This window comes from Cinclus cinclus, chromosome 2, assembly GCF_963662255.1.
Source record: "Cinclus cinclus chromosome 2, bCinCin1.1, whole genome shotgun sequence".
In the NCBI taxonomy this organism is placed as follows: Eukaryota; Metazoa; Chordata; class Aves; order Passeriformes; family Cinclidae; genus Cinclus; species Cinclus cinclus.
The window spans coordinates 62,356,727-62,374,004 of NC_085047.1; the positions used below are offsets into that span (position 1 = coordinate 62,356,727).

Below are 17,278 nucleotides of genomic sequence, written 5' to 3' on the forward strand. Positions count from 1 at the left end.
CCTCATAGTCAAAAAAGGGTTTTTGTGATGGAGGGAATCTCCTGTGTTTCAGTTCTGCCCATCTTAGTGGGCACCACTGAAAAAAGAGCCTGTCTCCATTGTGCAACCTTCCCTTATCTAGGCTGAATTGGTCCAATCCCTTTTTAAAGGTGCTGTGTACCTTTACAAATCTCTACTGGCAGCAGGTTCATTGGACATTGTATGAAGAAACATCTGCTGCCTATTTATGTGCTGCTTTGTTCTATTAGTGTAGATTTTGTTATATAACTGATTTTTTTTTTACATTTGTTCTATGTATTGCCTTAGTGATTATGCAAAATTCCATAGTTTTCTTTGTTTCTCTGCCTCTCCTCCAACCCTCTTCTTAACTTAGATGAACTAAAATTTAAAAATACTATTTTCTTTTCTGCTTAAAATATTCATCATGCAAGTTTTGTGTACTTTCTGAAATAGAGACATTTATCGTATAATCTGGTTTCTGTTTGCAATTTGTTAATTATCAATTTTCTTTTACAGAGTTTGGCAAAACACAATAGGAGTAACATTGGAACAGAAGGTGGTCCTCCTCCTTTTGTACCTTTTGGGCAGGTATAGTCTACTTCTCTTTGTCACTTCATAAAGGTATATGTATTATGATTAGTAGGTACCTTGTTCCAGTTAGGTGAAGGCTATCAAAACACCTTAGATCTCGATAACTTGGATATAAAAATTATTGCTGTTAAGAAAACAGAACTGTATTAATCCAGTCTCCTTTTTTTCCAGTTTCCAGTAACATTTTTCCTCTCTATTTCAAACTTAACTTTATTTAGTGTGTGGAGCCTTTGATTTTGCTGGTAAGATCACATAGGCACTAATGCAATTCCTTCTTAAATGCCAAAGAATTTGGCAAGAATCAGCAAATTTCCAAGAATGATCATATTGTTTATCTGAGGGTCTGCTACTCTTATCGAATAAAACTTGGGTGGGTCTTTATTCAAATGAGAGCAGGCAGAAGAATTAAAAATTAATTAATAATTAATTAAAAATTTCTGTTGCATTTTCAGAAATGTGCATCTTACGTGCAAGTGGATAGCAGAGACCTTGATCGCAGAAAGACTCTGCAAATGACAAATACTGTGAAAACTGCTGCAGACAATGATGAGTTTGAAAAGCAGAGAACAGCTGCTATTGCAGAAGTAGCAAAGAGCAAAGAGGTTAGAATGCATGTGTTACAGAATTTTGCTTACTGTTATTGATCTTTTCTTGTTAAGTATTTCTCTCTTAAATGACAAATGCTTTCTGATATTTCCATGCTTATAATTCTACTCCTGCACCTTTAAAAAGATAAATCAGACTTAGAGTCCTTTTGAATTAGTGGCTATGTTCTCTTTTTAATAAAGCTAGTAAATGTATCATAATGTTTTATTGTAGATACGATTTTGCTACCACTACTAAAAAATGAGGGCTTTACAATTTTGTTAATAAGATTTAAGTAATAAATGCAGGTTATCAGTTTTCATCTGCTCTTTTTAATTCTCAAAACCCCCATGATTCTCTGAACTCAGTCTGAAAAAATAGCAAAGAAATTTAGTTCTAATGTGTCAGGTTTTTATGTTCTTCTTTGGTCTTCTTTTTGGTTTATTTCTCAAATTGCTTAGTAAGTTGTAACAGCTAAAATTATATACCCTTTTTACAGCCTCACTTGAGCACAGGGGAAAAATATCCTAACTAATAAATAGATCTTTTTCTATGTGTATAAATTAATGTTTTATTTATTGACCCAGAGCAAAATCAAAAAGCACCCAAAAAAAACCCAAAAAAAAACCCCAAACCACTGCAACAAAAGTACTGCGCTTTTTCTGCTAGCTAAATATTGAGGCTTCTTTTCATTATTTCTGTTTGCTGAAATGTTATTTTGTGCTTATCTAAAGACCAAGACATTTGGAGGAGGTGGTGGTAGTAGCAGAAGCAATCTCAGTGTGAGTGCTGGAGGGAATCGAAACAGGGAACTGTTCCAGAAAGAGAAGATAGCTAAACCAGAGGGGAAGAATGAAGGTGTCTACCGAGAACTGGTAAGGTGGAAGACGTTAATGGAGTCTTAAATGTGTAATATTAAAAACAAAACCCCAAATATAATAAGAATAAAATCAAAATAACTAGAGGAATTATGACTTTCCTTTTGAGGTCTGCTTAGAATACTTATGGTGCTTTTAAACCTTACTGAGATAGTTATGAGTTTCACTGTGATTCTGGACTAAACATTTATTCAGTAAAATTTTAAGTATGTATCTCAGAGGCTAGATTCCATTAGGCTTTGGGTTTTGTGGGCTTTTTGTAGGGTCTTCATATGGCTATTTCTGAACCTGTAGACAGAATGTTTTATTCATGGGGTTCCTGTAAAAATGGTTTTGATTGCAGCTGTTGAAGTAGTTGGGTGACTGGTATGATTTTGTGCAGGTGCAATGTTATTTTTTGTCCTTAATGCTTTCTGGTTCATGTTTTGACTTTTTGTCATCATGCTCTATGCAGTTTGGAATAACGGAGCCTACATTTCTACAGAATTGTTTGCATTTCTTTGCTGTCTTCTGTAAAACCTCTAGCCAATTATGTTTTAAGAGGTAACTGAGTATTGCATTGTCTGCAAAAGTTGTGAAAGGGTTCAAACTGGAACAGATGGCTAATTTTGATGCCTGTATTATTTTGAGATATTTCTTTTAGTTTTCACATAGACTAGGAGAATTTGTGTTTGAAAGCCCGTAGTAGTAGAACTGAAAACTAATGATTAAAAGCCATACTACTAATAAAAAGCTCCCCTGATTAGCTGGTTCTTTTGAGATTTTATGCAAAGATTTTATACAAAACTGAAATATTATAATCAATTAAACAATAGTTTCAATTAAAAACTGAGGAAAAATTAATTTAAAATCTGGTGGATTTATGTAGTGTTGTATTTATTACTTTTGTGTGTACCTTTTATTTTAGGTTGATGAAAAGGCTCTAAAACACATAACAGAGATGGGTTTTAGCAAAGAAGCAGCAAGACAGGCGCTTATGGATAACAGTAACAGCCTAGAGGCAGCACTAAATTTTCTTCTGAGCAACAGTAAACAGAAACCCATTCAGGGACCACCACCTCGAGGTAAAGCTTGCAAGGAGATGCTTAAAAACTGTTTACAAGCCAAAGAATTTGTGTATGGTGGATTACTAATGTAGTTACAGAAGAGCATATTTGCATGTTGTTTTCCTGCAGGTCAGAATGCATTGCAAACCTGAAAGCAAATCCCTAAGAAAGGCTTCTGTGTATTGCCAAAATTTTTGAATTGGAAGTCAGATATTTAATGAGCCTTAAATGGGAAATGTGTATCCTAGAATCACAGAAGAACATGGGTTGGAAGGGACCTTAAAGATCATCTTGTTCCACCTCCCATACAGAGAGGCCACCCACTAGACCAGGTTGCTCAGGGCCCCATCCAACCTGGCATTGAACACTTCCAAGGATGAAACATCCACAGCTTCTGTGGACAACCTGTTCTGGTGCCTCATCACCCTCATAGTAAAGAATTTCTTCCTCACATCTAATCAAAATCTCTCCAGTTTTTAGTTTAAAAATGTACTCCCTTTTCTTATCAGTTCCTTTCCGTGACAGAATTTTTAGACAGAAAAGACAAACTTTTCGTAAATCAAAGGAAAGCATGTGTGCGCTTTTTTTATTTTTTCTTGCCCACTCACAAAAAACCTTTAATGCTTACAGGTAAGGGGAAAGGCCGAGGCCGAATAAGACCTGAAGATGAAGAAGAGCTAGGAAATGCCAGACCATCTGCACCAAGCACACTGTTTGACTTCTTGGAATCCAAAATGGGTACTCTAACAGTAGAGGGTGAGTTACTCAAGTGTATGTATCTGGAACAAATGCAGGATAGTATAGGTAGAATTCTTTTTCCTAACTCTGTCATCTAAAAGTTGATTCCTAGAATTTACTCTACTGTCAATCATCCAAAAAAAAAAAAAAAAAGAGCACTTGGAGAATTATTTTCTCAAGAAAGGTCAAATAAGTTGTTCCATGGTGGTTAGTTGTCTAAAACTCAGCAATTTGAAGTAAGGTGACACAAATCACAATTTGTTAATCTGATTGTATTCTTCCTGAACCATGAGTCTTCATTTTTGATATCATGTCTTCACTGTATTTATCAAAAATCTAAATATTCAAAGAAATGACTTTCAACTGCACCAGCATTCCTCATTAGCTGATACAGTTTTGTAAACTGGTCAGGTAATGAATATAACCACATTTTCAGAAAGCAGAGATAGGGAATGATGTTTGAGATATTTCTTGGCAACTCATTTTACTTAGCAAAGATGCATTAGATTTTTTACAGTGAGCAGAAATGAAAACAGAGGTAGTGTTTTTGGCTTACACTGCAAACATTGATTTTTCTTTGGATACATTTTGTGCTTATATTGCGATATTACAGAAGGCTTTTATGTTTAACTGCGAGATATTTTAAGGAATTTAAAAGAAATAATCCCTGTGGGTTATATACATTTCTTATTGTCAGTGATTTTGCAGTTAGTAGGCACTTGTAGTTTATCAAGACTCATGAAATGAGTGAATTGCTTTTTAAAAATGATACTACTGTTTGCTTAGGGGGACTTATATGATCCTCTGGATTTAGTACATGTATGTGGACAATAAAGCATAGTGTTATGTGACTAAAAAAGTAGATACATTTATTATATTTACTTCAGTTTATAACCTTCAATATTGTGTTTTAAAGATAAATACACATCACTTTCATGAGTTTTTTCCTCTTAAATAGAAATAAAAAGATTCCATAAATGTCATAAGAAGAAAAACATAATCCTATTAAAACTTTCTAAAGGTTTTATACTCCTTCAGTTACCAAAAGTTCTGACATATTTCCTAGCATGACACACAGGGTTTTTGCTTTTATGTGTTTTATCACTATGTTGGTTTTTCTCGCTTTATCTGAGTAATCAATATGTAATCCTGTGTACTATTCCTGAACCATGCTTTCCCGAAAAAACCCAAACCCAACTTGTTAGTGTTTTTTAAGAGCTCAGAAAGTTTTCTGATTATTTTGTGTAATTCTTTTCAGTCATTCTGCCTTTTTTTTCTGAAAGAAGTAGATGATGTACTTTCTAAGGCTTTGAAGTGGTTGCTTAGTTTCATGTTCTTAGCTTTTATTTTCCTTACTGAGTGTGTATAGTCCATAGGATTGCATCTCTGTTTCTATACCAGGTTTTACTTTTGCTTGCAGCATCTCTTAAATGGATATTTCAAGAAAATCATAGACATATTTTTTTTTTTCTTTTATTACTTTCAAAAGTGATTTTTTTCCTTGCCAAATTTGAGGAAAACTGCAGTCTGATTAATTCAAACACATCCTTAAAATCATATACTGAAAGTTTGTTTTCTGCCATTTTATTGCCTCTGCCTTTAAAAATAATTTCAGTTAAATTCTTAATTATTACTTGTCTTAAGTTCCATTCAAGCTGAGATGACAGGATTTTTAAAAGTATTTGCTGAATGATCTCTCTGTATATCTGTCAGTACTTAGTGCTGTGAGCTCTTCATTCAGGGAGTCTGCATCCAAATGTCTGCAGAAAACAGGATATATAGATACATTACTAGTACTCTTAAATTTAATTTGATCCTGTCATCTGTGAGCAGTAGAGACACGTAGTTTCTGTTAGAATTAGAAAAGTATTTGTCAGAAATGAAAGGCACATTGGACAAACTGATTGAAACAACTCCAATATGTAATGTGACAAAGCCAAGAATGTCTCTTCATTGATTTTCCTGCACAGTAATACACTAAGGAGCACCCAGGCTGGCAGGTTTTTCTCCATTTATATTCACCAAACATTGTGCTGTACTACATATAAAAGAAGATAGATTGTTCTGCAGTATTTCTTGCTGTCCTGTATGGTCTCTAAAATCTCATCTTTTTTTTTAGGTATTCAGAAAGAAAGGGGTTTGTAGAGGGACAGTGGTTTTGAATAAATGAGCATGCCCCTACTGTTGCATGTTTGTATATGACCAGGAGCAGATAATTACCTGGAATGGCCATATTTATCATGATTGCAAGCATTAAAGCCGTGAACACTTCAGACAGAGTGTAATTCCCTCTAAATGACTAAGATTCAATGTAAAGTCCTACTAACAAAAGGTGGTTTTGCTGAACTGAGCTAAATAATTTTTAATCCTGTACAACACCAAATTTTCTTCAAAATCTTATGTTACCTGGGGAGAGAAAGTGAAAAAAAGAGTTGTTTCTCTTTTCAAGTACACAGAGGATTGATTTGCTTTGTGCATCCCTCTTTGTTTTTCTTATCTACTGTTTCTAATTGCACCTGAACCCATAGTAGTGTGGAGAATTTCTAAATTCACTTCTGGCTCGGCAGTTCTATTGCTGAACAAGAACTGCAGAACTGTTGTTGAATTGTTTTTATTTGATTTGGTACCTTTTCATAACTGTATTTAGACCAGGTAGAAAAATATTTATGAATTGAAATACCTTTGTATTTTTTAGGAGGTAGTTATATTCCTTTTAAAAGTTAAGAAAGCACATTAAGTTTCTTGTTGTTCGCTGTTTAATTTTTTTTTAAGAAGTACATATTGTTTATATGAAAGCATGTTACTGTTTTGCCCCATAAGTGATATCTTGTGATGGGTTTTTTATGTTTTATCTCCCTTTTCCAGCTAAGGAAATATTGTTTTAAGTAAATAGAGCTATCAAAAGTAATAAATACCTGACTCCATGATCTGCTAGCTCTTTAACTGTAAAGCATAGAATACTTTTAACATACTTTATTTAAATGAAATGCAAGGAATTAAAGCAAACATATCCTTAGCTTTAAACAGCATGTTTATTTATTTATTTGTTTGTTACTATGAATGGTTGGTGGCACCTACCAAAAAATTTCTGTGTTGAAATTAAGTAGTTTGAATTTTGGCAAGAGAAACCTCCTGACTACAAGAGATAACACAAATAGTAGACAAAATTGCTTTCAATTATCTGCCTATGTTTGCACTTGGTTAGTTTCTGCTACTGAACACAGAATATTTTTTCCATTAATCTCCTTATTGTTTTCTTTTGTTATGAGGAGGAACTCATCTATCTTTGCCAGCTTAAATAAGTAAACACAAGGATTATCAGAGAGAGTAAGATGGTACCAAGAGCTCTGGCTATAGTGTTAAGGAATAATGAACATTATTCTTTATCTAGTCCCAAATAAATTAAAGGTTTGAAATAAATTGGTAATGCTATGCAATGTAATTAACAAATATTTGTTTCATTTTGTGGTCAAACAATTTATTTGAATATCTGTGAGTGGGGAGGCTTGGAGGGGAAAAAAAAAAAAGAGTCTGACTTCTTGGAGTTAAAAGAAATTTGTAACATTTAAGAATCTGCCATGCAGTAGTCATGTTTTGAACAAGCACAGTACGCTACTGACAAGAGATCCAAATTGAATAATATCATATTTCTTGTTCTTCTAAAAATTGAACTTCATTCAGAGCTAATTGTGATTATCAAGAAAATCACTTTTATTTGTTGCATTGGTATGTTAGCATTGATGATATATGTTGCAAGGCTTGTACTTTTATTTTGTCTTTAAATACAAAAGAGACAAATATAGTAAATTTTATACACTTTAAAGAATAATAAAAAAAAATATCAGTTTTTGTTTGAGTCCTTTAATCTGGTTAGTTAAAGTTTGTAGTGAATACAACCTAGAATATTTTGGATTTTTTTTGTCCACTTTTTTATCATCACTCTTCTCAGCTTGTATTAATTTTGTTTCAGCAGAAACACACACTCAGGTCCCTTTTCTTCAGTGTTGCTACATTTTAGAAAGAATTATATTGATATTTATTTAACTTGACAAAGCTATTGAGTAATGGGAATTTTACTTCAGGACACAAATTCTGTACAAATGTATCACTGATTGACTTTCAATTTTTTAATCTTTTGGCCAGTATAAGATAGAATATGCCCTGGAGGTAGCTGTGGCAAAAATATACTTCCATACAGTTACATAAAAGTATTATTCAATTTGAGAAGAGAAACCCAAAACATTGCCACAAGTGTAGGAAGGGCCATGGTCATTGAATTTAACCACATTATTAAAAGTGATTAAATCCACAGGAGAGGACCACGGGAAACCGTACTCTTGAAATTCCATTGTGCATTGAGCAGTGTTTTATAAATTGTGTTGGCTGGGACTTCCAAGTGCAGCAAGTCCTGCTGGTTTCTTGTAATCAGGGGAGTGTGATTGGTCCTGTATGGTCCTCTTCCATCATCACATACAAAAGCCAAAATTGTGAGGTTTCCAGACTGACAAATGCTACTTGTCATCTCAGAACTTCCAAGCAGATGACAAGAACCTTGTTATTAATTTTTAAAGGTATTTTCTCGTAAAGAAACTTTAGAATCCTTTCAGTTTTTTGGTGATCAGGCCTGACAGCACAAATACATGAAGAACCAGTACTATTCTCATCTGGCTTTTTTTATTGACTACCGTTGACAAAGTTAACGTTTACTGTTCCTTGGCATTTTCCATTTGAGAGTGATTTATACTTGGATGTCAATGAATCAGTTAATGTGCCCTGCTCATTCAAGTCTGCCGTGTATGATGTGGTCACAGGGAAGCTTTCAGCGCAAGAGCTGCACCTCTGTAAGAAACATAAGTTTATTGGATTTTGCATAGCTTGAGGTTAGAGGAAAAAAGCCATGTGTTTAGTGATAGCCTTTGTAGGTCACAGTAAAGAGACCTAGAAAAAAAAACATGTTCCCTGTTTTGAAATTCTGTAGTCACTTTACCTGCTGTATTATTTTAATTTTCCACTACTATTAAAAAAAATCTGTAATCAAAGGATGCAACACGCTTTCAAATCAGCTTGTTGCTTTTATGTTGTGATCATGTTACGTTGTGTGGACAGTAGCTAAAATTACTCATTACATGCTATGAAATTGAATAGAAATTTCAGTAAACTTCTTTGAATTATACAAGAATATGTGATTTGCTTTCCTCGAGGCTTTAACTAATCTTAAACTAACTGCTTTGCCTGCATTTGTGTTGCATAGAGTCCTTTTATGTACTAAGTACTGTCACTACCCATCTCAGCTCAGGAAATGTTTATTCATTTAGAAAAAGGGAAAAGGACAGCCCATAAGAGGAAACATATTGAATCTAAGTCAAACCTAAAATCCTGCCAGCTAGGAGAGTATTACCGTGCCCAATACAGTAATGAACCTATTTCTGTTTTTTTTTTTTTTTCTGTTGGAACAGTGTCTTCAATTTAACAAACTTATTGTTACAGAATATTAAATAAGATGATTTATAGTGAATTAGGTTAGAGTTTTATACACGTTTTTCTGTAATGGTGTGTACAAGGGAGTAAACATTCAAGGGTCATTGAAGAGTTCAGTCATTTCATGTGTAATTAACATTAGGAACAGACCTAGGAACCTAGGTTGGGCATAGGAGAAGTGGAAGCCTGAGCATTTTACTACCAGAAGAGAAGAGGTATAAATTAAAAATGTTGGGAAAAGAAGCTGTTAATTAATGAATTAATTAGGAAGTTAAATCTTTCAAGATGATATGAAGTCTGCAAGATTGGTGGTATACAGAAGTGGAAAAGTGTAATGAAGATATTTAATGCAAAGTTACAGATAAAAAGTAAAAAAAAACCAGTAATTTCATGTCTCATTTATAAAGGAGAAATAAAGAGGTGTAACTTTAAAGGTTTTACACTAACAAAAAAAAAATCCAAAACAACAAAACCCTAATTATACAAGATTTAAAGTCATCTTTGCATTTTTAAAAAGAAAATGCATATTTATGAAATTCTCGTATCTTTCTGAGTAGTATATATTTACATATTAATGCATTTAAAATGTGATGGGTTTCAAACTAATAAATTATAGAGTAAGATGTATTTTTACCAAGATTATGTTCAAGCTAAGCCTTATGTATGCTTATGTCATGTTGAAAAACAAAAACACTAGGTCATTTTAGTAAAACAAATGTGGCTTCTAAAAGTTATGCTACATCAAATATATGTAAAAATTGAGCTAGATTCTTATTGGGCAATTTAGTAAATTAAATTAATAAAAATTCTGTGAGCTACTACTAATAATGTGATACTTGAAAATGTTTTTCTAACAAAAATAAACCAGGTAAAATTTACATTTTAATTTTAACTTTCCATCTATCATGTATTTATGAAAGTTGATACTTTTGCTCTCAAGTATCAGCATTCATTGTTTCTGGTAGTAACAGTCCTTTCCATGGGAGTGCATGAGAGCCTGAGTGGACAGTCCCACTAGGCCCATGCACACACCAGGCTCACAGACACCAGCAGAAGAATGACACCTCTGCAGCTGCCCACATGGCACAAAATTGCTCATGTAAACATGAATCCCTTTAATGGGTTTAGGTTTTCCTTTTCCAGCAGATTTAAAGTCTGCTAGCAGATCGCATACCCAGCCACCAACATGCACACACTCCTGGCCAGGAGACCCCTGACTTCAGACACCTCTGGTCCAGCTTGTTGGCTGGTACAGCCTGGAGCTCTTAGGAGAGTTACATGAATGTACTTTATATAGTTCTGGCCACTATGTGAGCCCAGACCTGGAGTCTCCCTGATAGGTCTTCAAGACCCATGGTCTCTCCAGTATTCAGCTGCCAAGTCTTCCTTGTCCCAATTACCAACTTATCCTACCTCAAATTTGCCAGTAGATTTAAAAACATGTCCCCTCACATACACAACAGAGAATTTAGAAAGAGAATTTAATGAGGAGATGAGACAGGTTACAGTGATCATGTGCAGGACTGCATTGACCAGGAACTTACTTATTTGAAGCTTTCCTGTTTAATCTCATTTCTCCTTTATTTTCCCTTGGGTTCATCTTCAATTCTTCCCTCCTTTTGTTCTTCACCTAAATAACTCATTAAAAATTCCATGTTTGCCTAAAAAGCTCATAATTCCATAAAAAGTTTCACAGATACCCACAGCTCTCTTCCTCTCCAGCAGGCCATAGCATGTTTCTTCTTTTTAGTGATATTCATGTCTTAATTTTCATCAGTTAAGAGTTCTGGTTGAAGCTCTTAAAGGTGATGCTTGAGCAAGTCCTATTATGGCTCACTGATCAGAATCTCCAGAGTCTTGTGCTTTGCTATTCTTGTTATCTGCATTTCACCAGCTGTGTTCATTTTATCACTTCTGTTTCTTGCTTTTTCTCTTTTATCCTGAATAGTTCTTAACAAAGTATTTTTACATAAAGTTTCAATTCAGATTAGAAGTATTCCCTTTTCCTACTCATTTTCCTCCCTCCTCCTTTCTCTGTCTTGGAATTCTATTTTTCTGTCTTAAATGGTTCTTACTCGAGTGGGTTGTTGGTGTCCATAGGGAGGAACGAGTAAACTGAAATTTATGCCTGGCTTTTCTCTTGCTCATAGGTGGTTTGGTTCTAAGTACAGCCCAGAGTAGTGTATGTTTTTCAATAACCAGGAATTGCAGTTCAAATGTGTCTGCTAAATTCTCTGTTTGTACCATTCCATTTCCTTGTCACAACGGTACATATATTTCTAAAGAATACTGTTGCTTTATTAGAGTATGAAACAGTATTTCTAAAATGTATTTGTGTGAAATATGTTAATTGAAATATTTTTTTTCTTTGTAGAACCAAAATTGCAATTTCAGCCAACACATCAAGTACAGCACAAAGTTATGAATACAGAACAAAATGGCATCAAAGAGAATCATTCAAGACACGTTTCTCGCAATGACATGAGACAACCAAGAAATGAGAAACCCCCTCGTTTTCAAAAGGATTTTCAGAGTTCAAGGCAGGCTTTGGAAAGTGGTGGGTTACCAAGAAACAGAGGTCCTGAAAGGCACAGCTCTTTAGAACACTGGACAGATGAAAAAAATAAAAGTGACAGACATTATCCTAGAAACGATAGGTCAAAGGATTTGGGTTATCCCATAACCACTCACCAGAGTGATATTACTTTCAAAAAAAGGGATAACAATATGCAAAACAGAGTAGGAAAAGGAGTGTCTTTCACAGAATTCAAGGAAAATTCTGCCGCTCAAGATGTGACAGACAACAATAACCAGAAACGTGGGAAAAGGGAAAACCAAACACACAGTTCTGAAAATTTTTGTGATAGGAAAGCACGAACAATAAGTAGTGAAGCCTTTATGGTAAAAAGTGAGCAACATTTTGGTGTTAATAATGATTACCAAAATCCCAGCAGGACTGATAATTTTAGTGCTGTACCAAATGGAGATGCTGAGCATCATCAGAAAGGAAGACGAGTAGGACCTATCAAATCGTCAGGACCCACTGCGATCCCATCTTTTGATGATAAAATGTTGTATTATAACACCGGTCCCAAAAGGAGAACTGGGCCCATCAAACCAGAGAAAATATTGGAACCATTGAGTCACATGGAGTACGGAAAAATTTGGAGACCAGGGGATGAATGTTTTGCTCTTTATTGGGAAGACAACAAGGTATGCCTTTGCCAAATGAGAAGTATCTCAAATTGTACCTTTAATGTAATGAGATATTTAGCACAGTACTACAGAGACATGGCCTTTGTTCATAGTTGTGTGGTGTGTTTTTTGCCTAGCTCAATGCTTGTTTTTTATATTTATGACATATGTCACTTATAATCATTGCACCAAACTTTTTAGTGCTTAAATCAAGGCCTTGTTTCTCTCATGTAGGTGGAGTTTAGGGTGACTTAAGCTCCTCACTGAAGCATTTGACTTAAGTGCTGAAAATTTGATGGGATGAATATGGATCTAGGTGCCCATATTATTTGATGAGGAACAAAACCAGGATGCTGTGTTACCTAGAATATCTGTAATGGTAGATGTGTAATACCTTTTTCTGGAACAAGTCAGCACACAGCCTTTAGCAGCACAAAGGAAGAATAAAGTCTACAGGAACGGGGCTGTAAAAAACCTGTGCCAGTTTTCTTTCAGTCATTAAGCAAAAGGCTTAATTTTGATTAGCACTTGTATGCTATTAGCTAAAGAACTTGTGGACAAATTAATTATGCTGCATGATAGTTTTGTATTAATGATTTTTTAAAAGTTTAAGTAGTTTATTTTCAGCTCTTTTTCCCATTAATAAGATTTCTCCTGCAGCAGGATATTTTGCTTCTTTCTTCTCCTTTGCTAAGAAAGTTTTAGACTGTTTTCTTCGATTTGTCATCATCTGTTCAAGAGTTCTCGGCCACTCTTCATGGGCAGTTTCTTTGGGTTTTCACCCTTTTTGATAAACTGGGAACTACTTAAATATTGTTGTTCTTTAAGTATGTTTTATTCACACCTTTTTATGCTTTTAAAATTTTTTTTTGTTATGTTTACTTTATGTTATTTTTATAAACATTTTCCTTTTTTTTTTTGGTCTGCTTTAGCTCAGCAGCATAATTTTATTTTTCTCTTTTTTGATGGTATAACTAAAAGGAATGATAAACCTACAGGATTTTTGATAGTGGCAGCATATAGTCAGTTGACTCTCTTAAATAGGAATATGTAGCTTGAGTGGGTGGATTAGTGTGAAGTATAATGGCATATTACTGAATTGTTTTCTATTTTAAGAAACATACCTGCATTACTGTGAAATGAGATCTTGAAAATTTGGAAAGTACACACCTTGCAAGATAAATACATATGAGATAATTCCAGACTGTTATGTATTCAGCCGATTAGAGGATGTGTTTTGGGCAGTAACTGATTTCTGGGTAGTTAAAGTAAATGCTGCTACTCACTTCTAGTACAATTTTGAAATGTGATGATAAAACACAGTACTGAGCTTAACCATGTTAGAGGGCAGTGATTCCTTTGTGTTCAGTCAGATAAAATGATTGAATACCTTCAAGAAAGCTATATTTGCATAAATGTAAAAAACCCGATTTGTGTTTAGAAAAAGGATTTTATGAAGTGGCAGTTTTATCATATTTTAATCATATTTTTATCATGTTTTATTATGCGATAAGATAGGTATACAAATATGTACATGCAAGACATACCAGTATATGGCTGATAAGCACTTACAGATGTATATTTTAAGTAAATATTTTACAATAGTATTTCTCTGTATACAGCAGCATTTGTGTTAGTGATGAATTTGTTCTGCTTTGAGAGAGATGAAAACAGGTCTTTTAAATGCTCACTCTACTTAAATAAGCTGTATATATTCTCAGTGAGTACTCTAAATACATTCTGCCATCTCCTTGGAGTGTGCTGTGTGGAATTTTAAGGTATCTGGTTTCATATCTGAAATTCACATCCAATTTAAAACAAAATATAATACTGACTAAGACTAAGTATATTTAAACACAGAGAAACACATGGAAAGAAAATTGTTAAGTATTTGTGGTATTTCTGGTTGTATTTTGTGACCTTTGAAAATTTGTCTTTTAAGTTCTACCGGGCAGAAATTGAAGCTCTTCATTCTTCTGGGACAACTGCAGTTGTTAAATTCAGTGATTATGGAAATTATGAAGAGGTGCTTCTCAGCAACATCAGGCCTGTTCATGCAGACACATGGGTATGTGATAACAAATTGTATTAAAAAATATAAACTAAGTAATCTGTACAAAATATGTAACTCTTAGGCAGTTAATGCCTACTCATGCAAAGAATGCTACCTACATGTGTAGAAAAATAGTTGCACAAATACATAAACAAAATCTCAGATTTTAGTTGTGTATTTGAAACCTGATAGACATGTATTACAATGTGGTATTCTTCCTGTATAAATAAATTGCAATTGTATTGTTTGAAAATGAATAATTGATCTGTCAGCCACACAGTTTTATGCATGTTTTCTCTCTTAAAAGCTGTTACTTACTCTATTCAATCCAATCTTTTGTTTTATTTCATGTACATTGTATGTTGTTCTGTAAGGGTTAGGAAACAGTCATTTAAAGCATATGTTCTGAAGCTTTTCACTTCATGTGTATGTATGACTAAAAATAGACATCTGTATCCTTTTATTTTGTATCATGATTTTATTCTTGTTTCAATGATTTCTTCTCTGCCAAATATTGTAGTGGTCATGTATGCATCAAAATCTGTTTTATGAAATTTAGAATGTATTAGCCTTATGGAAGCTGGAAATTTCAAAAGGCTTCACTAGTGAATATCATGGAAGGAGAGATACATTTTGATTAAAAAAATATCAGGAATGCACAATTCTTTGCTGTTTACTCTTACCATAAAACACTGCACAAAAAATATACATCTGCATATTGATTCCTTAATGTTGAGTTGACTGTGCTTATTTTAAGTTCTTATTTTGGGTCATAGAACCATGTTTCTACTGCTGCAGAGGCTGAACAGTCAACTCCTGTTTCTTCCCAGTGGTCTTCTATCATGTATTGTTGCCTGTAGCTCTCAAATCCCTCTGAGATGGCCTTTTTGTATTTAAAAAGATACCCGAAACTCTTCCCAGCTGATGCACTGCTGTTTGTATGAAAATTTACCCTTTCCCCCCTGCTTCTTTTTGTCCTGCTAGCTGACCTGTAAGGTGCTAGTTAATTAGTGTATGATTGTATTTTTTTAACCTTTCTTCTGGGTTAATAAGCTAATTTTTTTTCATGTGAGTACAGTTTTTTAGGAGTGGCTTTTATTTTACTTTAAGCCACTGAATGTTAGCTCTCACAGTCTAAGAACTAAGTCTCACAGACCTAGTATTAAGACTAAGCTCATCCTGGTAGTGAGGTGCCATTTCCTACTTGATGCTAGTTGTGAGGCAGTGATTTTCCCTGCCTCTTCTGCATATGTGTGACCATGTGTTCTTCCTCATCGCTCTCCTCTCATGTTGGATTGTCAGTCATGTAGCCACAGAATGAGTTGAATGAAATGGACCACATTTTTGTTCTCCCTGGTTAGCTCATTTTATTTCAGAGTTAGTTTGTTAAAGCTGACACAAGGGTGGGACAATGGAGAGGTGATTCTGACAGTAAGTACCATAGTCCTGACATCATGCTGCATCCTGATCGAGTCATTGAGGCTTCCTCTATTGTTACTGGAGACAAAGAGGTATTTCCAAGGACTTTCAGTCCATTCAGAAGTGAAAAATATCTTTCTCAAGGTTCTTTTTTCTTTCCAGATAGCCTAGTTGAATTATATAAATTCAAACAACAAATTTTCAGGTCATTACAGTTACACAAGATAGATACCAATCAACACCTTCACAGTAAACATCATTTGAATGGGTTGTTTTATGACAAATTACTCTTTTGTTGCTCGAAGGTCCTTGAAGCTATAGGATTTTTGCAGGAGAAAGTTGGTTAGGACCTACCTCTTCACTTCTTTGTGTTTGGGTGCTAAGCATAATCCTTATTAAGCATTTGCAGTTCTTAATCACCCATTGATTTGGTTTGTCTTTTAAGCTGAAAAGGTTTGTCTTGTAAGCTGAACAGTGTTGGTCATTTTTCCTTGTCTCAGTGCTGTTATTAATATATTAATCTAGACAGTATGCATGAATGCAAAAGGAAGTTATCACACCACTTAGTTCTTTGACTTAAGAATCAAGTAACTTGGTTGTATTTCCTCTTGACAAGAGAGCAGAAGAGATTTTAAACTGACTTCAATAATTACTTTTCTTTCACTGATCAATGCTGTTGGCCTCAAGGAGCATGTATTACCGGAAATATGCTGTTTTTTATTCCATTTGTTCCAGATAATTTCCAGATAGCTAAGTAAAGTCCCTTTTGCTTGGTACATGAGTGCTGGTCACTTTTTAAACATCACCTCCTAAAGGGACAGGAGCAAGCAATTCCCAAAAGTCAGAAGGCAAGCAGGTGAGGCAGAGGGCTGGCTTGGCTGAACAGCAGTCTTCTCTTGGAAATGTAGCAAAAAAGGAAGATGTATGCCCAGTGGAAGCAGGGTCAGGTGGCATGGGAGGAATATAGATATGCTGCTTGCCACTGTAGGGAGAAAATTCGCGCAGCTGAAACACAATTTGAGTTGAATCTGCCAGAAATGAGGGGGGCAACAAAAAATAGGATTTTCTCAAATATACTAATGGGAATAGGCATTGTAAAAATAGCAGCTGATTACAGGACGAGGATGGTCACCTCACAAACAGGGACAAGGCACAGGGGTTTAGCACATTCTTTGCCTCCATCTTCAACATGGATGATGGACCAAGGCAGTCTCAGTACCCTGAACTAGAGAACCATGACTGTGAGAATCATCAACTCCAAGTTGACACTGGAATTTTGTGGGATCTGCTGGTCC

General features: G+C 34.7%; 1 protein-coding gene across 2 annotated transcripts in view; it reads left to right on the forward strand.

Annotated features, from left to right (window-relative positions):
* Window positions 1-17,278, forward strand: part of TDRD3 (tudor domain containing 3) — a 92,516-nt gene that overhangs the window by 55,167 nt on the left and 20,071 nt on the right. For both annotated transcript variants that reach the window (XM_062487760.1, XM_062487761.1), the window contains exons 6-12: window positions 517-588; window positions 1,044-1,193; window positions 1,911-2,051; window positions 2,962-3,118; window positions 3,731-3,856; window positions 11,691-12,529; window positions 14,454-14,579. In XM_062487760.1, the coding sequence (XP_062343744.1) occupies window positions 517-588; window positions 1,044-1,193; window positions 1,911-2,051; window positions 2,962-3,118; window positions 3,731-3,856; window positions 11,691-12,529; window positions 14,454-14,579 (1,611 nt within the window). The remainder of the gene's footprint in view (window positions 1-516; window positions 589-1,043; window positions 1,194-1,910; window positions 2,052-2,961; window positions 3,119-3,730; window positions 3,857-11,690; window positions 12,530-14,453; window positions 14,580-17,278) is intronic.